Source organism: Nerophis lumbriciformis, linkage group LG07 (assembly GCF_033978685.3).
Source record: "Nerophis lumbriciformis linkage group LG07, RoL_Nlum_v2.1, whole genome shotgun sequence".
Classification (NCBI taxonomy): domain Eukaryota; kingdom Metazoa; phylum Chordata; class Actinopteri; order Syngnathiformes; family Syngnathidae; genus Nerophis; species Nerophis lumbriciformis.
Genome location: NC_084554.2, coordinates 31,006,052 through 31,031,176, shown reverse-complemented (window position 1 = coordinate 31,031,176; position 25,125 = coordinate 31,006,052). Strand labels below are relative to the sequence as shown.

General features: G+C 39.3%; 1 protein-coding gene across 2 annotated transcripts in view; it reads left to right on the top strand.

Annotated features, from left to right (window-relative positions):
* The window catches only part of tlcd4a (TLC domain containing 4a), a 31,611-nt gene extending 11,244 nt beyond the window's left edge, over nt 1-20,367 (top strand). For both annotated transcript variants that reach the window (XM_061965478.2, XM_061965477.2), the window contains 6 exons: nt 3,496-3,665; nt 4,849-4,938; nt 9,239-9,297; nt 9,394-9,488; nt 13,340-13,413; nt 17,642-20,367. In XM_061965478.2, the coding sequence (XP_061821462.1) occupies nt 3,511-3,665; nt 4,849-4,938; nt 9,239-9,297; nt 9,394-9,488; nt 13,340-13,413; nt 17,642-17,954 (786 nt within the window). In that variant the 5' untranslated portion in view covers nt 3,496-3,510 and the 3' untranslated portion in view covers nt 17,955-20,367. The remainder of the gene's footprint in view (nt 1-3,495; nt 3,666-4,848; nt 4,939-9,238; nt 9,298-9,393; nt 9,489-13,339; nt 13,414-17,641) is intronic.
* Nucleotides 20,368-25,125: the final 4,758 nt, after the last annotated feature.

The following is a 25,125-nucleotide window of genomic DNA, read 5'->3' as shown; positions in this document are numbered from 1 at the left end:
AGATTTAACTCTTGTCTTGAATCTAGTTAAACTGTACACATAGCATTCTCCTAAAGCTGGCTTTGAAACAGCAGCATTCAGTGAAAGAGTCCCCATTCCACTAAAATTACTATTAAACAGTAACAATGAATGGGCATGATAATTTAACGTATTCTTTAAAAAATAGAGTCCAAATTGATATTAGCAGCATTAAATTCCGACTTTACAACAGGAGTTTAGAACATTCAGTGATAGGTTTCCCAACCTTTTGAAACTAATAGTACATGGTAACAATGGCTGGACATGATAATCAATGATTGATAGTTAAAATTGTGTGGAATTGATACAGGCTTTAAAACAGGAGTTCACAACATTCAGTGATAGATTCACACATGCTGTTCAAAATGATATAAACAATGAGTCGTTGACTGTTAATTTTCATCACATATGCACTTGTCTGTTCATAAACCAACAAAATGTCAGTGGGACATCTCTGTATAAACAAAGGTCTTTAATCTGTTTAAAACCAGAGGTAGACATGTCTTCTAATAGTAAATGTGTTGTTTTTCTGTATATTGTGTCATTTTATGGTGTTATAGAATGACAAAATAGGATAAGAAAACATTTGATTACCTGCAATGACACTTTTGTTTTGTTTTCTTAACATGTTAAATCCGTCAATCAATTGAGGTTGTAATTAATTGTCAACCTTTTTTTCTTTTTTTTTATCTGTCCAATAGGTCAGGGTTCCCCAACCTTTTTTCCACTAGGGACCTGTTTAATGTATGCATTATTTTCACAGACCGGCTTTCAATCAATCAATCAATCAATCAATGTTTATTTATATAGCCCTAAATCACAAGTGTCTCAAAGGGCTGCACAAGCCACAACAACATCCTCGGTTCAGATCCCACATACATTTCTACGTTAGGCAGATAAAAACAGCAAATGAGCCTTTGGCTACAATCTGGCACATTAACATTTGATATGTCCATTAATGTGCATTATCCCATGTATTATAACAAATGAGTTGTAATATACATCTGTTAACAAGCTTATTGGTGTGTATAGCGGGACATGCGAGAGTTAAGTCACAGAAAATGCGGTAGTTTATAAATTAATTATTGTTTCTGTGCAGCCCGGTAGCGAATGCGTTACGGATCGGTTGTTGGGGACCACTGCAATAGGTGACCACTTGTCCTTGGTAACATGATCCTTGCCAACCATGTGTGTGTGCGCCTAAAACAAACCTTCACACCCTCTCAATCCTTAAAAGCACAACTGAAGACATTTGTGTAGAAATCCTGAGGGTCTTTTCCAAAATATCCCTGCTCTCCATTAAATACAATTTCCAGTTCCCACTAATGCTTGCTAAAGGAGACTTTGTGTCTAATACTATAACAAAGGCAGGTATAAAATCACCACTGGTGCCACCCCCAGGGAGTGTGTTTGTGTATGCTTTTAACATATATACACAGCAGGCCCTTTGCCCTTTGGATTGTAAAACAACATTCTTTCTTTACTGGCAGAGCCAAGCCTGTCCAATAAACCAATGCATGTTTTTCTTGAGATAACAAAAATAATTTGTGTTGTATTGCATGGACACATAAACCTTAGCTGTCGATTGGAAATAATGCAAGTGTGGTAAAAATCAGTCCTGCCATACAATGTACTGGCTGGAGTCTAGCCTTGTTGTGGTTCTTGCTTGTTTCACAGAAATTGATCCAAATATAGACACAATTGATAGTTTTTTTGTACCATGGGGAAGGGATCGATCTCTGCTTCAGAAGCTAACATGTTAAAATTCGCTCAACAAATCGCAGCTCTTCAGTGCTGACGGCACTCTGGCAGCCCCAGACCATGACACTACCACCACCATGCTTGACTGTAGGCAATTATCTACATTAAGTTGATCCACTTACATCGACAACTATGGATATAACAATTATTAATGATTACTTTTACCAATAATAACTCCTGATGGTTAGTGTTACAGTTTAAGATTACATTTAGCATGAAACAGCAATTGATAACTCCACAGTTAGTTAGTTCTTAGTTGTTATTTCTTAATTTTGTCTCAAAATAATGCTAACAATATTGTTTATCAACAATAGTTTGTGGGACAATATGTCCAGCATTATTTTTCATCGGCCCAGGCCTTGTTTGGGTCTGTGTGTTAATGTAGCTTGTCATTCCATTGCAATACAGTAAATGGCATTGTAACTCTGCATTGTAACACACTTCATACGCACCTCGTCTACCAGAGAATACAAAGACATAGCAAGTGGGATCAATGTTGCTGACTTAGCGAGTCGTCTTAACGGCCTTTTTTAGAGACTTACCGTAAACGCATGTAGTGTTCTTCTCAACAACAGCTAATCCTGCTATGCCCCACCCCTTTCCCCAAATAAAAACACTCTGTCTTGCTTCTGAGACAGAAGAAAGTTTATTTGTGTTTTGCTTTTTGTGTTTTTCTGCTCACTTATTGTCACCCTCAGCATCCATAAATAACGCTTCTGTCAACATAAAATTTGAGACCCCAAGAGGTTGTTGTAAAAAAACTGAAAAAAAGCATGGCACTCAAACCTGGATTCTACCACAGCAGTAGACAAAGGTGGGCGAATCGGTACAAATATCACCAAATATAATATAATTTTATTGTCAATACTACAGTGGTTAGATCGTTATTCTTATCATCAAAAAGTATTTTGTTGTTTTTGTTATTATTTACAAACTCAGGAAAAAAGTCCTTAGACACAGGGGAGCTTTAAGGACAATAGCCATGGGGTTTCAATCAGATCCAATAGTAGGAAATCATTTAAATATTGAATTGATGTTATTACACCACCATTCTGTGTTTTCGTCCGATTATTATTGTGATCAAAAATGTAATCATATAATGATCTTGAACATTTGAAGTATCACTATCAGCATTGGTAGGACCAATACTGCCCCTGTAACTACTTGGTATTGGATTGATACCAAAATTTGTAGTATAACCCAAATCCATTATCAAGTATCCAAACAACAGAATAGGATTTGGTTATTACATTTTAACAGCATTGCAAATAGAAATGTTACCACAGAAAGTAACCATATAGTAAAAGTAAATTAGCAAGGCGATTAATAGTAGTTTTGAGGGAATAATACAACTAAAAATGACGCAATACGTCTGCAGCCAAATACATGCCTTTTTAAGCCATTTTGAAATGGTTCTATTTATATACTGAATAATACTGTTTATCTTTATATATATTGTTATCGCAGGAGGCTGCAATATTTATCGCAATATAAATTATAGGCCTTACCGCCCATTCCTACTTCATGCTATTGTTCAGTGTTGTTCCTGCTGCCGAGTCAACGGAATAACAGGTGAACAGCAGGTCCAATGTGGCGCTTTCACAACCCAGCAGACAATGTGTGAAGACAAGACAGGCTGTTCCGTCCCCACATTGTCCTAATCCAACTATATCTAGACCCGATGATAGTCAGACATGCTTCTTCTGGCTTCCACAGTGGGCTCGGGCGGCCATGGACCCATTCAGCCAGCTCATCCTCACCATCTCGGTGACCAGCTTCTTCACCTTTCAGTGGCTCTTCCACAAAGTCAGCCCCTGGGTGTCGGTGCGTGTCAGCCTGGGCTTCCTGGGTCTCAGTGACAAGCAGAAGGTGGAATGGAATTCGAGGTAAGCGACATGCTCGTAGTATAAAAAAACCCACAATGCGTGAATCAACAGGGCCATGATTACTTAACGGGATTCAACAGCCAAATATGTCGTCATCCTGTTATGAGAACATTGCAGAGAGGAGCGTACGTCTTGTGCCGAGATCTTTAGTAACGTCGCAGAGCAGATTGGTGGGCAGATACGATTCTTGCCAGCGTGCATGAGTCATTTTCATTTTCACTCATTCTTGCTTTATTACTCATGAGAGCACTTGTGAAATTGAAATAGTGGCATGGTTTATGAGGGGCAAATGGAATGCAATGATGAGTGCTTATGGATCCAGGGCAGTGGTTCTTAACCTGGGTTCGATCGAACCCCAGCAGTTCGGTGAGTCGGCCTCAGGGGTTCGGCGGAGCCTCCACCACGGAGGTCAAGACACACCCGACTCATCGTGTAAATAAAAACTTCTCCCTATCGGCGATTTATGGATACCCTCAAACAATGTTCCCTCTAATTTTCCACATGCGTGAGCAAACGCAAATACTCCATGAGCATACAGCGAAGCACATGTGAGCGACGTCAGACGTGCAAATGTACTGTGGCCACACCAGCAGCACACCTGTCCCAAACCTGACTAAATAAAAAATTAAATGTTTTATTATTATAATCAAATGACAGCTGATTGATAATTATTTTCTAATATAAGTGTTTTGGCCCACTTACAATAACAATAACAACAAATATTGTTTTTCTTGAGCTGTGTACTAGTATTGTATGTCTTTGGAAATCATTTGTACCCCTTTCAGATATCGCATTTAGTTCCCACTAAAACATTCACATGTTGCACAATAAGATGTAAAATCATGTGTACATTCCTGTAAATTTCTGTTTGTAAAATATATATTTATTAGTATTTCTTTAATATAATAACATCATTTCATGATTACGGTTCGAGTTTGGTGAATGCGCATATGAAACTAGTGGGTTTCGGTACCTCCAACAAGGATAAGAACCACTGATCCAAGGACATCAGGGCCTCCCATGACTTTGCAATAAGCGACATCGCTGCTATGTTGAAGCTCGCTATTTTAATTGCTCTGGATCTGCGCAGATCTGATATATTAGACTTTAAACCCACGTAGCAGCAGCAGCAGTAAAATCCACTTAATGTCACAATTATTGCATTGTCTTGTTAATTTTTAAGGACGGTGTCAACTCTTCACGCATTGGTGGTTGGAATCTTCTGTCTCTACATTTTGTTCTTCGACGATGCCGTCAATGAAGATCCAGTCTGGTGAGAAGCTCTTTTATGTTCAATATTCAGTGGTACCTCGGGATACAAGTTTAGTTGGCGCTGTGACACAGCTCCTATCTTGAAAAATGTGTGTTGCCAGTGAAAGGAATTCAAATTAGGGCTGTCAAAGTTAATCCCATAACGAGTTAACAAAAGTTTCCTTTAACAGCGTTATTTTGTTTTTTAATTGCGAGATTAGTCCATACAGTAGCGGTTGCAAAGCAGTGGCATTCTAGCTGATGGTGAGTCACAGCAGCGAATAGAGAGAAAAAATGTGTATATAGGGATGAAACAATAAAAACATTTCATATCACGATTATCATGACCGAAATATTAAGGTTATCATCATTATTGTGGTATCGATGTAGCTCAAAAAGGTTGAAATATTTTGGCCAAGTTATTAAGACAGACAGACAGAAAACCCACTATTGTTTTGTTTTATTTTTCTTATGCTTCACTGATAATGTTTTAGTCTTTTTATTTCATCTGTTTAAATGTCTAAGCTTTTATTGTTTTAAATAGTGGTTTGTACTACACCACATTCAGGTTTATTTACAAAACCCAAAACCAGTGAAGTTTGCACGTTGTGTAAATCGTAAATAACAGAATACAATAATTTACAAATTCTGTTCAACTTATATTCAATTGAATACACTGCATATTTAATGTTGGAACTGAGAAACGTACATTTTTTTGCAAATAATCATTAACTTAGAATTTAATGGCAGCAAGAAAAATAACAAAGTTAACCAGTTCGAACGTTAAGTATCTTGTCTTTGCAGTGTATTCTGTTGGACTGTTATGTGACTTAAAGCATAACAATTAGCCGCAACTTAAATCATAATATAAGGTTTCCGCAAGTCATTAAGTAGTATTAAATCATTAAATGTATTTTGAGAGAATTAAGGCTTTAAATGGCATTAAAAACCATTAGAGTCAATGTGTATAAGGCGTTGACCGATAATAATAGTCAATAATGTAATTAATGGAGCAATAAATAAAAATGAACTTGGAAAATTTGCAGTCATTGATAAATTGCTACGTCTGTGTGTTTCTCTCTCTCTCCGTCTCTGGCTTTCAAACTGGATAAAAGAGGTCTCACTCTGTGCATCGCCCTTAGCACTTTTATTCGACAGTGGAATTAGATGAACAGAGTAAGCCTCTTGTCAGCTATCCACAATCTTTGTTTCGGTATGAGCAGGCAGGACTTACTTGTAATTCTCTTCCACTTTTTTTTTTGTGTGTAGTAGTGGTAGCAACACTCACTTTAATGTTGGAGCTGGAACTAATCAATTGAATACAAAAGTCATGTTTAATGTGCACATTGCTTCAAAACCTTAGGAGAAGATGTTCGCGAAGGTGGGCTGTGTGAACCCTGGAAATGATGTCGTAACAAGCTGACCAATCACAGCTCTTTTTTTCACCCTAACTTTATTTCAACAATAGTGAAGTGAATTACATTTACCGTATTTTCCGCACTATAAGGCGCACCGGATTATTAGCCGCACCTTCTATGAATTACATATTTCATAATTTTGTCCACCAATAAGCCGCCCCGGACTATAAGCCGCGCCTACGCTGCGCTAAAGTGAATGTCAAAAAAACGCTGCGCTAAAGTGAATGTCAAAAAAACAGTCAGATAGTTCAGTCAAACTTTAATAATATATTGAAAACCAGCGTTCTAACAACTCTGTCCCAAAATGTACGCAAATGTGCAATCACAAACATAGTAAAATTCAAAATGGTGTAGAGCAATAAATAGCAACATAATGTTGCTCGAACGTTAATGTCACAACACACAAAATAAACATAGCGCTCACCTTCTGAAGTTATTCTTCATTCGTAAATCCTTCGAATTCTTCGTCTTCGGTGTCCGAATTGAAAAGTTGCGCAAGCGTGGGATCCAAAAATGGCCGGCTCCGCCTCGTCGAAGTCATCGGATTCAGTGTCGCTGTTGTTGTGCAGCAGTTCTGTGAATCCTGCCTTCCGGAAAGCTCGGACCACAGTTGTGACCGAAACTATCTGCCCAGGCATTTACGATCCACTGGCAGATGTTGGCGTATGTCGACCGGCGCTATCTGCCCGTCTTAGTGAAGGTGTGTTCGCCTTCGGAGCTGTGTGAAAAAAGCCACCCGGCCTCTTCGCGTAAACTTCCCTTAACCACTCGCTCATCTTTTCTTCATCCATCCATCCCTTCGAGTTAGCTTTTATGATGACGCCGGCTGGAAAGGTCTCTTTTGGCAAGGTCTTCCTTTTGAATATCATCATGGGTGGAAGTTAGCATGGCAAGCTAGAACCACAGTGAAGGATGACTTCTCATTCCCTGTGGTGCGAATATTCACCGTACGTGCTCCCGTTCCACAGTGCGGTTCACAGGAATATCAGCTGTGAAATACGGTAGTAATCCGTGTGCGGATGGAGAGATTGCGTCTTTTTATGAACCGGATCGCTTAGTAGGAGCCATTTTGTGGTCTTTACAGATGTAAACAGGAAATGAAACGTACGGTGATATCCGCGCGTTTTTTCTTCTTCTTCCGGGGGCGGGTGAAGCGCTTCCTGTTCTATGGAGGCGGGTGCTTTCCTTGGCGGTTGCTTGCGTAGAAGAAGAAGCGCTTCCTGTTCTACCGGGAAAAAAGATGGCGGCTGTTTACCGAAGTTGCGAGACCGAAACTTTATGAAAATGAATCGTAATAAAGCGCACCGGGTTATAAGGCGCACTGTCAGCTTTTGAGAAAAATTGTGGTTTTTAGGTGCGCCTTATAGTGCGGAAAATACGGTATATAGCGCTTTTCTCAGGTGACTCAAAGCGCTTTACATTGTGAAACCTAATATCTAAGTTACATTTTTAAACCAGTGTGGGTGACACTGGGAGCAGGTGGATAAAGTGTCTTGCCCAAGGACACAACGGCAGTGACTAGGATGGCGGAAGCGGGGATCGAACCTGCAACCCTGAAGTTGCTGGCACGGCCGCTCTACCAACCGAGCTATACCGCCCCCCATATGAAATATGAAACACAAAATTTAAATACTTACATACATATTAAACTTTTTTTGTGTCTTTGATTTAAATGGTCTTTATAATGTCTTTTAGGATGTGGGAAATTTTAATGTCATCATTAGTGAACGCTGGTTAAAGCCTGTCGATGGTAAACCCAGAAAGGTGTTCTGCAATGTGGGCAAAAAGACCTCCACACTTTGCTCATTGGGCATGAACGTGGTGAAATCACACATGCTATTAGCTAAACACAAGTCGGCGATTAAAGGCAGGCAGCAGTTAAGTGTAAACATTTTTGGGGGTGACCAACAAAGCAACTTCTGCTGTATAAAATAAAAAAATATATAAAAAAACACTCATATTAAACAGTCTTGTGAGCCAATTCTAATTTGCTAGATAGTAGCAGTTAATGTAAACTTTTAAACTATTCAATATTATCATTGTGAAATGCTTACAATTGTGTCTATACAGACAGTTGTAAGCTTTCGACTGTATATAATAACTATCCGCATTAGGACATGGGCATTACATTTATTTTAAGTGGAATTAAAAAAGGCATTAAAAATCATTAAATTAGCCTTGTTGATACCTGCACAAAACTTGTAACAATCCCCCAAAAGACAGCTCGTATCCCAAAAAACATGTACGCTGGGGCACTCGTAACCCGAGATACTACTATAATTTACACTTATTTGTTACAATCTATCTGCAATGAGGTGGCGACTTGTCCAGGGTGTACCCCGCCTTTCGCCCGAATGTAGCTGGGATAGGCTCCAGCACCCCCGTGACCCCGAGAGGGACAAGCGGTAGAAAATGGATGGATGGATGGACATATATTAAACACTGTTCAATCTCATAAATGCTTGAAATGTCCTCCTTCAACATTAGAACATTCTTTTTAATTCCAATTTGCACTTTTAGCCCAGCCTGTATTTAATTATAACTTTTTCATAATTGTCTTATTATCCATTATTATTATTGTCTTTCTGATTACATCACTGATTGGCTGGGATACAACCCACCTTATACAGACAGGCCTCCATTACGATTAATCTTACCTTTTATGGGTAATAGTATTGTCAAGATCCCTTTCTTGTTTTCCTTCCTTTCATATAAGGCCACAAGTTATTGGACTTCAGCTGAAGTAACTTAAAACTAGGTTCAGGGAGAAAGAGGGAAAACATTGTGGTTCATACTTGGACCTACCGTGCATACCTTCAACATTAATAATCGTAGTAATCATACAGTTGTGAAATGTTCAAATGCAATATAACCTCTTATGTGCATGATCTGTTTTCCCAACAGGGGAGATCCAACATTAGTAAAGACTAATGTTGCCATCACAACAGGCTACCTCATATCTGGTAAGCCAAACATGACTTGTAATAATTAATGAAAAGAACACACCTAATTTTATTTTACATTTCTTTAACCGAAACATTTCTCTCCCTTTTTTCCAGACCTGCTGCTAATATTTTACTATTGGAGGGCAATAGGAGACAAGTTTTTTGTAGTACACCATCTGGCAGCGTTGTATGCTTACTACTATGTACTGGTGAGTTCCCTATTGTCCAATAGCAGAACGTGCAGGCAAGATGGGAAGGAGACGACCATCAAGTGTGAACAGCAGTGCTCTGGAGGATAATGTCTTTGGTCAGTCCCAATATGATACAGATAAGTCTATTATAGTCCCTATTGAAACAAACAATACTATTGTTTAGCATAAAGGCAATTATTGCTTGTAAAATGTAACTTCAAAAACAATGTAAACGTGTAAGGGCCATTGTGTTAGTTCAATTACTGCCTAATTAGCCAATGTGTGTTTAAAAGGTACTATAATGTATTTTTTCTGAAGGTGCCGTTAACGCACCAATAAAGAAAAATAACTTCAAATGTATTTTTGCTGTCAGTTAGTTAAACCAGGATGTCATGCACTTATTTGCATTGGAAAATGTCTTGTTAGATGTTTTTTTTAAATCAACTTCAGGTTCTGATGCAAACGTAATATTAAGGGGCAAATGGGACACAATTAAGCTAATAAATACATTTTTAAATATTGACTTAGAAGTGTTTTAATTAATTAAATAAAACACTAAATGATTAAATTGTGAAATAATTAATTCATGAAAATAATGAAACCAATTAATAAAATCATATGATAATTAAATTTAATTTTACATTAAATAAATTAATGACGCATTTATTAAAAACACATCAATTATAATTAACTGTCAAGTAATTATTTAACGGTGTACAGTGTTTATTAATTTCATTTAGTTCTATTTGGCCGTCCATAGTATCTTTCCTTAGTTATGTCAGTGGATATATCCATATACGGTAATGGTTTATCCAAAGAGCTTTGCGGGAGTCTGCCATTTTTATTCATTGTAGTCCATAAGTTATTTATTTTTCTCTATCCTCTTGTGGGGCAGACTGGCTCATACATGCACATGCATCCTCAAATCCCCCGCTGTTACGTACAGTTCCAACTTAAATCTGTCTGTAGACTCTATAGGGAAGCGCTAAAAACTACACCATGGCTCGAGGAGTGGAGACGCAGTCAAAGAGGGTTGGCCTGGAGGAGGACATGTAAATAAGACCACCCACATAAAGGCGCATCTGAAAGAGACAGTCAGAAAGCGGCTTGAAGATTAACTGTAAAACATAATCCATGCAAAATTTGGACCAAAACACCACCATTACATGTTCTGCAGACCACAAGGAAGTCTTGTAAATGTAGAAAAAAAAACATCATATGACACCTTTAAGTGTTTGCGTGAAAAGAAAACTCCTGCCTACAGAGTGTGTATAATACTTTTTTTAGGGCCATTGTGCTGTTTAGTGTCTTCCATAATGACTTGTTTACTTCTGCAGCCTGTCACTACCGCATCAACTGCATATTTACAAATTACTTTGACAAACCGCCTGAAATGCGTTGCCAGAAACGACATTGAGATGTGTTAATCTCGTTGAATAGGCTTATTTGATTGATTATGATGATGGATTAATCCGCATTAACTGGTTGATTTTGATAGGCCTAGTTATCATGAGATCATCCTCACGCCCTCACTAAGACCTTTGAGCCTTTTAGGACATTTGCTGTTCACTCTTGGTTTGTTCTCTCTCACGTAATTATCATTGCTAGGTAAATGACGACTATGGGTATTTTTTGCATGGAATGCGCAACAACGGTACTGGCTGTTGAACCTCCCTCCCTCTCCCCTCCCCTCTCTCGCTCTTCTAGTTCCTGTTCTTTCTGTTGACCTCTCCCCCATCCTACCTCTCTCTCTTTCTCGATGTTGTAGCGTTAACACCTGCCGTGCATGCTGACGGCCCCTCATAGGGTTTTAACAACTGGCTGCCTATCTGTAACACCCTTTTGCCATTTGTTTTTGTGCCTGAGTCTAGTGTTGCCCCTTTTCTCTCTCGCTCTCTCTCACTCTCTACCCTGAGATTTCTCTGTAAAGGGAAAACTGTCAGCACCACTTGGACGCAAAAGCATATTCTCACATTAACTTGACTGTTTTTCATGTTAATTTTAGCTGTAGTTTTTTGTTGTTGTTTAAGGCTATACAGTGTGCATTGCTCTGCCTTCAGTCTTTTTGGATGAAGTTCCTTCCTAAATGACATTGTTTAACCAATGTAGTGTGATGCACACAATAGTCTCATCTATTTTGTTGCCTTTGTTTACAACATGTTCTTCTAGGGCATGTGCTTGCATGCTGGTTAGGCTGTGATTTCACCTGTAGCCACTTGGGGGCGGTAGAAACACCCTGGCGTAATCTATTTGTTTATTCAAACCAGCAGGCTTTGAGATCCACTTGCATACAAACAAGTTTCAGAACATAAATGGAAGGGTTGCGTAATGCAATTTTAATACATTATTACCCAATCTTTGTCATTTTAAATTCACCTTAGGTCTTATTTCGGGAAAGCAGAACAAGCACCTGTATCAAAGGAGGCCATCCATACTGTCACTGGACACTCATGACTGTAATGTGAAATACCTTAAAAACAACCAAAGTTGGCCAAAATGTTTATTTCATGTGAGCCAATTGAGGCATTTTTTTAGTGTGCGTGTTTGTGTGTGTTCATGTCATCTCATTTACCTTTAATGAACACCAACATTTGTTTTTATTTGAGTGTCAAAATGTTTGTAATGCATTGTTTGAGTTAGTTTTCATTAAGAGTGTTTTTAACCTGCGTAAATGACAAATAATATTGAATAATCCTCCTACGTGACTTTTTAGATGCATGCCTGATTCCACAGTGTTGTCGCTTCATATTTGCTTCCTGTGTGTATTTTTCTTCTAATCTTTCCGTCCGTCTCTGTGTGTCTTCTGCTCACGTTTAACACTTTACTTGCCCCGACTTCAAAAACCACCAAGTATGCTGGTTTCAGCAAACTTCATGCAAAAACTACCAAAAAAAAGGTTTTTACTGTATGTGTCAATTATGGACTCAGATGACTATTTTTTTTAACTATTATTATTTGTATTATTATTATTATTTAATTCCTGTCTTGTCTGCTGTTATTGCTGTTTGGTTGCACTGAACAGATGTGATGCCCAGTCACAGTATGGACTTACCAGTTCCTAGAGGTACGAGCATTTGCATGCTAAGTGGGAAGTACACTGAATTTACACTGCAATGTGTTTTTTGCATCGCTTAGTAAGTACCTTTTTTAATCAGCAGCTTTTATTACAGCGCTGCAGGTAAGTTTCCTTTCTTAAGGCAGTGTTTTGAAAGTCAGCCCACAAGTCTTAATGCAACCACGAGACACAACATTTGGTACACATGTAAAATGTAAATGGACGCAATACTGATTTTTTTTTTTTGCATCCTCCTGAGGTGGTTCGAGTTTTCCTTTTAGCTCAATATAGAAACAAATATAAAAACCCAGTATGAAGCTGTGCAGTACTGCAAATGCGGTGTCATTCATAACAGCAATATCTGATTTTTTTTGTACCTAATATTGTGAACATTGAGTTAAACATCATAGCTTCGGTCTGTGCGCTTGAAATTACGTTTCTCAGCTGGTTATTTTTGCTTGGATAAAGCATTTTATGATTTAAAAAATACACTCAAGGATTAGAATTTGGCTTCTGAAAATGACAAATCATCATATTTAAAAAAAAAATGTCTGCATGGCTTTGATTGCCCCTGTGACAGAATGTATAGGTGTGTAAAAAACCTGTGTCCATATTTGCTGGCAGCCTTGCTGCAGTTCAGTCTTCGGCCACTTGAGGGCAGCAGAAACCTATTGCTGCTTGTCTGCTGACAGATGACAGCAGCTGTCAGAATTCGGTGTTTCAATCTCATTTTTGTTTAAATGTAGTTCTGTGGGTTGTTTGTGTACCTTTTTATGCCTTGTTGTTGTTGTCCCCCCCCCACTTTCCTCTGCAGGGCCATGGCATGTTGCCTTACTTTGCTAACTTCCGTCTACTCGCCGAGTTTTCTACTCCATGTGTGAATCAGCGGTATGTACCACCATATTGACAGTACTAACGATCATTTTATTCCAGAACAACTAAAGCACATGTGTCAAACTCAAGGCCTATTAAAATTGACCTGCCACATGTATTTATTTTGGTTTATGGACAGTGTGCACAATACATTTACAAGGAATCGATGGGTTTGCCAGCTTTAGCTTTTAGCTAATTTTCATCTGTACGTCACCTCATTTATTGTGGCCTGCCACTTTTTAGTTATTTTTAGTGCTTTATGGACTGTGTGTATATAAATTATTTGCAAGGAATCAATGGGTGCACCAGATTTAGCTAACAGCTCATTGCCATCTATTGTCCACAGATTAAAAGTGGCCTGTCACATTATTTAATTTGGCCCACTACATTCTTAAATGGCCCACCACCTCATTTTATATGGCCATCCTCATCATTTTTTTGGCCTGCAACTTTTTTTTTATTGGTTCATGCACAAAAACATTATTCACAATGATTCAATGTGTGCACCACGTTTAGCTATGAGCTCATTTCCATTTATAGTCCACATCATTTAGCCACATTATTTCATTTGGTCCGCCACATCATTTCAAATCGGCCTGCGACTTTCTTTTTTGTACATGGACTGTGTGCACGATACATTACTCACAGGGAATTGATAGGTGACCAAGATTTATCGTGGCCCGCCAGTTTTTTATTTACTATATTGCTTTACGGACATTATGTACAAACCCCGTTTCCATATGAGTTGGGAAATTGTGTTAGATGTAAATACAAACGGAATACAATGATTTGCAAATCCTTTTCAACCCATATTCAATTGAATGCACTACAAAGACAAGATATTTGATGTTCAAACTCATAAACTTTATTTTTTTTTGCAAATGATAATTAACTTAGAATTTCATGGCTGCAACACGTGCCAAAGTAGTTGGGAAAGGGCATGTTCACCACTGTGTTACATCACCTTTTCTTTTAACAACACTCAATAATTGATTTGGAACTGAGGAAAGTAATTGTTGAAGCTTTGAAAGTGGAATTCTTTCCCATTCTTGTTTTATGTAGAGCTTCCGTCGTTCAACAGTCCGGGGTCTCCGCTGTCGTATTTTACACTTCATAATGCGCCACACATTTTCGGTGGTGCAGGCGGACCAGGAAAGTACCCGCACTCTTTTTTTTACAAAGCCACGCTGTTGTAGCACGTGCTGAATGTGGCTTGGCATTGTCTTGCTGAAATAAGCAGGCACTTAGATGGCAGCATATGTTGTTCCAAAACCTGTATGTACCTTTCAGAATTAATGGTACCTTCACAGATGTGCAAGTTACCCATGCCTTGGGCACTAATGCACCCCCATACCATCACAGATGCTGGCTTTCGAACTTTGCGTCGATAACAGTCTGGATGGTTCGCTTCCCCTTTGGTCCGGATGACACAATGTCGAATATTTCCAAAAACAATTTGAAATGTGGACTCGTCAGACCACAGAACACTTTTCCTCTTTGCATGAGTCCATCTTAGATGATCTCGGGCCCAGAGAAGCCAGCGGCGTTTCTGGATGTTGTTGATAAATGGCTTTCGCTTTGCATAGTAGATCTTTAACTTGCACTTACTGATGTAGTGACCAACTGTATTTAGTGACAGTGGTTTTCTGAAGTGTTCCTGAGCCCATGTGGTGATATCCTTTAGAGATTGATGTCGGTTTTTGATACAGTGCCGTCTGAGGGATCGAAGGTCCCGGTCATTCAATGTTGGTTTCCGTGCAGTGATTTCTCCAGATTCTGTCAACCTTTTGATGATATTATGGACCGTAGATGTTGAAATCCCTACATTTCTTGCAATTGCACTTTGAGAAACGTTGTTCTTAAACTGTTTGACTATTTGCTCACACAGTTGTGGACAAAGGGGTGTACCTCGCCCCATCCTTTCTTGTGAAAGACTGAGCATTTTTTGGGAAGCTGTTTTTATACCCAATCATGGCACCCACCTGTTCCCAATTAGCCTGCACACCTGTGGGATGTTCCAAATAAGTGTTTGATGAGCATTCCTCAACTTTATATCAGTATTTATTGCCACCTTTCCCAACTTCTTTGTCACGTGTTGCTGGCATCAAATTCTAAAGTTAATGATTATTTGCAAAAAAAAAAAGTTTATCAGTTTGAACATCAAATATGTTGTCTTTGTAGCATATTCAACTGAATATGGGTTGAAAATGATTTGCAAATCATTGTATTGCGTTTATATTTACATCTAACACAATTTCCCAACTCATATGGAAACAGGGTTTGTAGAAAAATCATTCACAAGGAATCAATGGGTGCACCAAATTTAGCGATCAGCTTATTTCTATATATAGTCCACTTAGATTTAAACATAATTTAAAATGGCCTGCGAAATGCTTAAGTAATTTAGTGCGAAATGTATTTGTTCTTTAAATCTTGACAAAAATGTGCTTCACACAATTGCATATGTTCTAAACTTTAATTCTTTCTGATCATGCGATTAACATTTTTTTTAAGTCATTGAAAATAATTACTTAAATATCTTCTTGCCACTTTGACTTATGATTTCAAAGCAAGTTATCCAATGATCTGTTAGGCAACAGTTTTTGATTATCATGTTTTACTGTGTACATTGAGGCTATTATACGATCATATTTATAAATATCCTGTTACGAACGGCCTCTGAGGGCAGCCACAATTGTGACGTGGCCCTCCATAAAAACGAGTTTGACGCCCTTGAACCAGAGTTATATTTACATGCTTGTAAATGCATGTACGTTGTAAAAATAAATAAAAATAAAACACTGATATTTACACCAGGCCACTATTTGGTAAACACTACTCATCTTTTGAATACCCTTTATCAGTGTATAAGATAATACTATAGTGTATTTCCTTAGTGGTTGCCATCACTTCATAACAACACCTGGGGCCGTATTTATCAAGCGTCTTAGAGTGCCATTTTACACTTAAGTCCTGAGAATTTGCGAAATTTAGTCCTACTCTCAAACTTAAGAATAAAAGCTATCTATCAACTTTCTTAAGTCTAAGAATCACTCCTACTCTCCACGATATTTAAGAGACCTTCAGAAGTGTCCTAAGTGGTTAGGAGTTGCCAGCGGGGGATGGCAGTAAGGAGAGAGACGTGCGCGAACATTCAGGGAGCGGAAGGATGTCCTGGCTTTGTTTGATGACGAGCAGCTGATCAAACGGTATCGTTTAGAGTAGACAGAGCGGGTATTATTTTTGTCACAGATTTAATAAGGGGCGTCATCTCATCAGCAACATCACGCAGCAGAGCTTTCACAGCAGAACTAAAGGTCATCACAATGCTTCGATATCTCGCCACTGGGAAAATGAATTGGAAAGAAAAGGAAACATTTATTTTTGATTCATTGCCAATATTGTTTGTTTTGTATTATTTTGTAGTTTATTGTCAAAATATACACTCCCATTGTCCACTTAAATAATTCTAAGATATTTCTTTATTCTTAGACAAGGGATTACCTTCCGTGATTGGTCATTTCTATGGACACAGAAATGACGTCACCTAAAATTCCGTTTACGGCACATAGTAATGTCGTAATTCAGCTCTGAGTGTGGAACTGAAGATTCAGTCCTACACTTCGCTAAAAGTGTGAGTAAGACGCTTGATAACTAACTTTTAAGTGCGGCTTTCAGCGAAGAATTTCTTTACTCATAAGTCAACTCTTAGCAGACTTCCATCCATCCATTTCCTACCGCTTATTCCCTTTTGGGGTCACGGGGGGCGCTGGAGTCTATCTCAGCTACAATCGGGCGGAAGGCGGGGTACACACTGGACAAGTCGCCACCTCATCGCAGGGCCAACACAGATAGACAGACAACATTCACACTCACATTCACACACTAGGGCCAATTTAGTGTTGCCAATCAACCTATCCCCAGGTGCATGTCTTTGGAGGTGGGAGGAAGCCGGAGTAGCCGGAGGGAACCCACGCAGTCACGGGAAGGACATGCAAACTCCACACAGAAAGATCCCGAGCCCGGGATTGAACCCAAGACTACTCAGGACCTTCGTATTGTGAGGCAGATGCACTAACCCCTCTGCCACCGTGCTGCCTCTTAGCAGACTTCTTAGGAATAATTCTAAGACGCTTGATAAATACGGCCCCTGGTGTTTATTAGTATTATACAAGGTGGCATTAATTGGTAACAACCTTTTTTCTTCCATGATTGAATGTGTCTGTAATAATGTTGTTTGCAGCTGGTTCTTCGAGGTTCTAGGCTACCCCAAGACCTCGCGGCCCAACATGGCGAACGGCGTGGCCATGGCGGTCGTGTTCTTCGCTGTGCGTGTGGCCGTCATGCCCGTCTACTACGCACGCATGTATGCCGTGTACGGCACCGAGGCCTTCTACTTGGTGCCGTACGGCGGGCGCATGACGTGGATCTGCTCCAGCATCTGCTTGGACGTCATGAACATCATGTGGATGCACAAGATCGGCCGCGGATGCTACAAGGTGCTGCAGTCGGCGCGCAGGAGCAAAGCGACTCAGGAGAACGGGAAGTCCAACTAACGCGGGGGAGGACCCTAACTTGTCCAAGGGGCACCGATACAGGAGAGAATGTACTTTTGAAAGTGGGCACAGTAGCTGAAATATGATGGACCATCTGACGGACCATCGTTAAGTGTGTGTCCATGGCCTATTTCTTTTTTAATAAGCGACTGCTTGGATGGACAATTTGAGCCAAAACCGAAACATTTAATGGTTTATTTCCACACATACACTGGTCAAACTGACTGCTGGCTGATGAAAAAGAAGAGGAGTACCTCACCGATGGTCAGTGCCATTAAATCCTTGGAGAGAAGGTCAGCCATATTTTTTTACATGACTACAGGGCCAAGAAGAAGAAAAATGCTAAGATAACTTACATTTCACAACTTCATTGGAGTATTTATACATGATGGCTGATGGGGTTTTTTGGAGGAGAAAGCAGTACCTTTAAAAATGCTGAAAGGGGAAACTGAATGTCAATGCTTGGTCTTACTATGAGGAATTTGATGACAACAAACACGCACAGGTTCACCAGTGAATTTATTCAAGCATCAGAGCAGGGGTGTCCAATAAAATAGTTTGTGTATTAATAAGCTAAAACCAACCAAGTGTCATTGAAGATATGCCAAGATTCTAAAACCTTTAAACCTAGGTAGATACATTTGAATTCAATTTGAACACATTGTTAGTTCATGCATTCATTTTAAAACTAATTGGGGCTATAGATTTCATGTAGATATTTGTGATTGAATTTTATTGGTGGGCGCCAGTGTACAGTGGTATTTTGTCACTCATGACACTTGTATTTGAAATCTCCCACTGAAATAAATCAAATTTATCTGTGCTTGGCTCCCCAAATCAGCACTATTTTAACATGTAACATGCCTTTTAAAAATACAACATTTTTAGGCTAGAAATATGGTAACAAAACAGTATAATAAAATGCAGTTTAAACAACTGCAGTAGTTTTAGGAATTACTCTAATAATGTACAGCATTTTACATTAGCGAGTGCACGAGGGTATCTTTGAGCTGCTTGTCCGTCAAACACACTATCAGCAGCTTTTCCTTATTTTCATGGACAAATGTTTTCCGTTTAGATATTATTTTAACATTCTTGGCTGCCGTTAAAATCATTCTGCATAAATGTGGTGCAGAGTAGCGGTGCTACACTTGAAGTCGGCGACACGCTCGGTCATGTTTCTGATTATTTCTTTAATCCTCTGAATCTGATCCACTACTACTCAGCGCTGTCCTTTGCACTCATTTTCTTCCTTCCCATAGTTGAAAAAATAAAAGTAAGTCAATCCCTAGCTATAAGCTAATGCTAGCAAGTAAGACCGGATGTTGGGATCTTACAGGGTTCACTGTGACATTTGCTACTCCAACTTAAAACTATCTGGTGCAACTGGAGTCTATGTGCAGTTCAGTATATTTAAATAAAAACAGCCTCCGTGTCATCTTTTTCTCATTGTATACTACTTTTTATAATTCTGTAGGCCGATAAAAAAATAAGTATGTTTGGACACCCCTGATTATGACAGGAAAAAACCCTAACATTTACTTAAAAGCACTTCCCTCCTGTACTGAGCTGCATTGTTTATTTCTAAATTATGATATGGGAAAATTATACAGTATTTAGTCACAAGGACGCACACAGTGATATTTATTTTTTTATTCATTTGTGTTGCCTTTTCTGAAACATTTTTAATTGCACATTTTCTTTCCCAGATGACTGTCAGCTTATTTTCGGCCTTTCTCCGTTTTGTTTTCTTTACCAAAAACAAGTACCGTATTTTTCGGAGTATAAGTCGCACCGGAGTATAAGTCGCACCTGCCGAAAATGCATAATAAAGAAGGAAAAAAACATATATAAATCGCACTGGAGCCCGGCCAAACTATGAAAAAAACTGCGACTTATAGTCCGAAAAATACGGTAGTCTTTGTTACTTTTAACCTGTGGTAATTTTTGCTCGGCAGCAAGTTGCATCCACAGCGTCGTGTCTATTATGTGTGACGGGGGCTCACCTGAAGAGCATCAAAAGTTACCAGTTGGTGAGTAGTATTATTGGATCTACAAGGGGAAATATACTACCGGTAGTCCTTCTGCATGTACGCATGAAGATACAAAGCATTCTACATTCTCATCGCCATAGCACATGTACACAATGTTTACCTGTAAAGTGTCATATCCAGCACAGAAATACTTGAAAGAATCAGCACAGTTTATGAGAACAATCTGGGCAGTTGCAAATACCAAACCCTCTTTCTGGAATTGTATTATGTGTTTTTAAATAATTATGCTGCCCTCGGTTGGTATATTGTGTCGAGAAGAGAAGTGGGAGCGGTTATGTGACATTCTGTGAATGTGTAAGAGCAAATATTGACCATTACATTTTTGTTTGTTCCTTAATAATAAATGCCAAATAAACTGATGTGATGCCTTTTCATTCCTTAACCTCCTTTATCCCACTTTCTCTCTCTTCCATGTGTGGGTCTGTGGTTGCCAAGGTAGTTAAATCGCTCCTTGGTGGCAGGGCACCGGGGGTGGATGAGATCCGCCCAGAGTTCCTTAAGGCTCTGTATGCTGTGGGTCTGTCTTGGGTGACAAGACTCTGCAAAATTGCCTACACGTCAGGGGCGGTGCCTCTGAATTGGCAGATCCAGGTCTTGGCTTCTCTCCTTAAGAAGGGGAACCGGAGGATGTGTTCCAACTTTCGTGGGATCACACTCCTCAGCCTTCCCGGTAGGATCCATTAAGGTGTGTACTGGAGAGGAGGCTACGTCGGGTTGTCGAACGTCGGATTCAGGAGGAGCAGTGTGGTTTTCGTCCTGGGCGTGGAATTGTGGACCAACTCTATACTCTCGGCAGGGTCCTTAAGGATGCATGGGAGTTTGGCCAACCAGTCTACATGTGCTTTGTGGACTTGGAGAAGGCATTTGACCGTGTCCCTCGGGAGTTCCTATGGGGAGTGCTCAGAGAGTATGAGGTATCGGCCTGTCTGATTGTCCTTTTCGATCGGTGTCAGAGCTTGGTTTGCATTGCCGGCAGTAAGTCGGACTCGTTTCTAGTGAGGGTTGGACTCTGACCGGGCTGCCCTTTGTCCCCAATTATGTTCATACCTTTTATGGACAGAATTTCTAGGCGCAGTCAGGGCGTTGAGGGGACCCGGTTTGGTGGCTGTAGGATTATGTCTCTGCTTTTTGCAGATTATGTGGTCCTGATGGCTTCATCTAGCCAGGATCTTCAGCATCCACTATTCCGAGTCTATGGTTCTTGCCCGGTAAAGGGTGAAGGGCCATCTCCGGGTTGGGAAAAGATTTTTCCCCAAGTGGAGGAGTTCAAGTACCTCGGAGTCTTGTTTACGAGTGAGGGAAGAGTGGATTGTGAGGGTCGGTGCGGCATCTGCAGTAATACAGACTCGGTATCGATCCGTTGGTTGTGGTGAAGAAGGAGCTGAGCTGAAAAGCAAAGCTCTCAATTTACCGGTCGATATACGTTCCCATCCTCACCTATGGTCATGAGCTTTGGGTTATGACCGAAAGAACAAGATCACGGGTACAAGCGGCGAACATGAGTTTTCTCTGTCAAATGACGGGGCTCTCCCTTAGAGATAGGGTGAGAAGCTTTGTCATTCGGGAGGAGTTCAAAGTAAAGCCGCTGCTCCTCCACATCGAGAGGAGCCAGATGAGGTGGTTCGACCATCTCGTTAGGATGGTCCCCGGATGCCTCCCTGGGCAGGTGTTTAGCAAACGTCCAATTGATAGGAGGCCACATAGAAGACCCAGGACACGTTGGGAAGTCTATGTCTCCCAGCTGGCCTGGGAATGCCTCGGGCGGGAGGAGCTGGACAAAGTGGCTGGGGAGAGGGAAGTCTGGGCTTCTCTGCTTAGGATGCTGCCCCCGCGACCCGACTTCAGATAAGCAGAAGAAGATGGATGGATGGATGGATGGGCAACAACAGCGCACAGTATCATGACATCACAAATAGGCAACCGTACCGTAAGGAGATGAGGGTTTGAGAGTCTAGGCTGCAGCAAAGCCACAAAAGACAGAGTAACGAGAAACACGAAGATAGCATTTATCGGCTGATTTTATTGGTTAATTTTTCATTATCGGAATTATCAATGTGACGTCATAATTGCCATTGTCGGGCTGTCGATAATATTGTGCATCCAGCGATGTCGCATAAAAATGTAATGTACAATAATAAACAACATATTTGCAACATGTCAGAACACGCCTAAAACAATGCGGTAGGAATACATTCTAATATTCAATATTCAAATTAAGAACTGAAGAAGGTGAAACATCAAAAAACTAGAGTCCAGTTGTTTCGATTCAACCTTTTGCAGGTTACCATGACCTTAATCACTGAGAATCTACACTCACAAATGTTTGGGGTGCAGGTTAACACACAACGACACTAAGTGACAGTAACACCTTCCTGTTCCCGTTCCGTCACAGAGGTCTACAATTGCAATGGGTGAGTAGTTTTTGCTTTAAAAGAAAATACTCCAATTAATTCCCTACAATTTGACTACTCCTTTCGTCGACAAGTGTCAGTGGTTTACAAAAGCAAATTAATAACTTCATTTGAAATATTATGAGTGATCGCATTACCCAATATTTTTATCTACCTCTAAACGCGCTTTAAAATAGTGGTTGTGTGGACACTCATGCATTGCTTCAAGACACTAATGAAACCGCATATTGCAAATAATTCTGACGTAATAATGCATGTTCTGAAAGTAGACTATAATCTGTGAGGGCAACGTACACTTTTATGACAGCATGCTTAGACCCAACATGGGATTAAGTGTCAAAGATCAGTAGAAGTTAATGGTTATGTAAGATTTAAATTTACATTTTCATGCCGTTTAGAGGAGCTCTATGTCAATGTGAGGAAGTCAACTGACCTTTCTAATAATCTCCAGACAAACCGATTGCCTGTTGTCCAAATATAACTGCAGCGTGTCGAAGGCTTTCTGTCTTATGTTACACCTATTTCAGCACATAGTCTTGTTAATCAACAATCAGCCTTTACCTTTTAGGACAACATGTTTTACATATCATTCTTTTGACGTTCATTTTAGCCCTTTTTAGCTTTATTTAAAGGAGGCAAATTGTTATTGTAAAATATTTGTCCATCAGATGGCGATTCTTTTTTGCCATTCAAAGCATGTAGGAAAATGTGATTTTTTTTTTTATTATTGTTTTTCTGCAAGCATTTCTTGCTCCTAAATTGATAAGTATGTGACTGTGTTACTATTGATGTTGGATAATGGTCTGTAATGCAAAAATTAAATACATTTAAAATTGTTATTTAAACACAGTACTGCCATTTAACACTCTGGGGACATTCAATTTTAAATATCCTCAAAGCCAAAAAGATGTACAACTGGTAAATTCTGAAATCACCAGACTTTGGGGATGTTAATTCAATTGTGTCATTGTGTAGGAAAAAAAAGCAGATAACAGACATGACGCATAAGTATAGTCATTTCAAATTGCATCTTTCTGGCTTTAGGAAACACTAAAATAAATCAAGCAAATATATTGTGTTTCTTTTTTAGATCAAGCAGAGTGAAACAATTATGGAAGTGCTCAATTCTGAGGAAAACATTGTGTAATCATGAAAAACAAACAAAAAAACACAACACTCATATGTTGTTGCCCAACCTCTGGCTTTTATAACCATTTGCCGTCTCTGAGGCATGTTTTTAAGGCGTGACGAACAATACTCTTTACCATTGTTGCTCCAACTTTCTCTGATTGCTGTGGTCAGATCAGCTTTGCAGGTTGGAACAGTTGTTTTTTGAGATTCCTTGTTTTATTTATCAATAAAAAAAACTTGTAAACAAACAAAAATATAATGAATATTTGATATGCATATTTCAGGCTGAAGTAGTTTTAAAAGTGTTTTAAAAAAAAATGATAACACTTTGAGAAGCTGCCATTTTTAGGGGCTACATTAGTATCGATATTCAAGGATTTCTTAATTCGTAGTTTTCTGTGTGAACTGAGACAGCAGAGTTAAAAGTAAGAGTTAAGTATTACATCTTTTGTAAAGAATGGAACACACTGTATCTTGTGTGAGGCTGCCAACGAGCACACGCATGAACCGTATTTAGTTTTGGAGGGTATCAAGTGTCTTTCCTACACGCCTTCCAGGACATCTGTGTTAGATTTAATGGTCTCCTAGTCCAACTGTGCACTTGCACACAGCCAAGCATGAAAAATATGCAGAATCTTGCTGTGTATGCCTTTTAAAGTTTACGTCTGAATTTTTGTTGTGTTGTGTTTTTGTGCAACCGGTATCTATACAGCACAGTGAAATAAATGCCATGTTACAGGAAAAAAATAGCTTTTATAACAGCCTCCAGAACAAGGGTGACTAAACTTTTTCCACTGATGGCCACAGGGCCATTTTGGTAGTTTTTACCTTCAAAACCAGTACAATTTGTCTTCCCAAAAACTAGAAAATGCACTTTTGTTAGAAATTTTGCACGAATGTTGAAAAGCCAAAGCCTGACAGGCTAACAGCTAGCAAACTGGCCAGATAGCGTCAAGTAACAAAAAATATGAGCAAAATGAGCTTAAAAAAAAACACTAAAATGCTAACCGTACTATGTTAACAATGCTAACAATAGCATGCTTGCAGTTGACATTAGTAAAATACCAAAATATTTGACACTGAGATGTATACCTGATAAATTAGCTAAACAAATCTAGCATGCTAATGTGCAAAATATGACTGAGGTGTATACCTACAAAATTAGCTGAAAAGACGCTACAAGATACTAATATTCGCATGCTAACAGGTATCATTCGTCAAGTAACAAAATATTTGACACTGAGGTGTATACCTGATAAATTAGCTAAACAAATCTAGCATGCTAATTGATTGATTGATTGAAACTTTTATTAGTAGATTGCACAGTACAGTACATATTCCGTACAATTGACCACGAAATGGTAACACCCGAATAAGTTTTTCAACTTGTTTAAAAGCCTACTGAAATGCGATTTTCTTATTTAAACGGAGATAGCAGGTCCATTCTATGTATCATACTTGATAATTTTGCGATATTGCCATATTTTTGCTGAAAGGATTTAGTAGATAACATCGACGATAAAGTTTGTAACTTTTGGTCGCTGATAAAAAAGCCTTGCCTGTACCGGAAGTAGC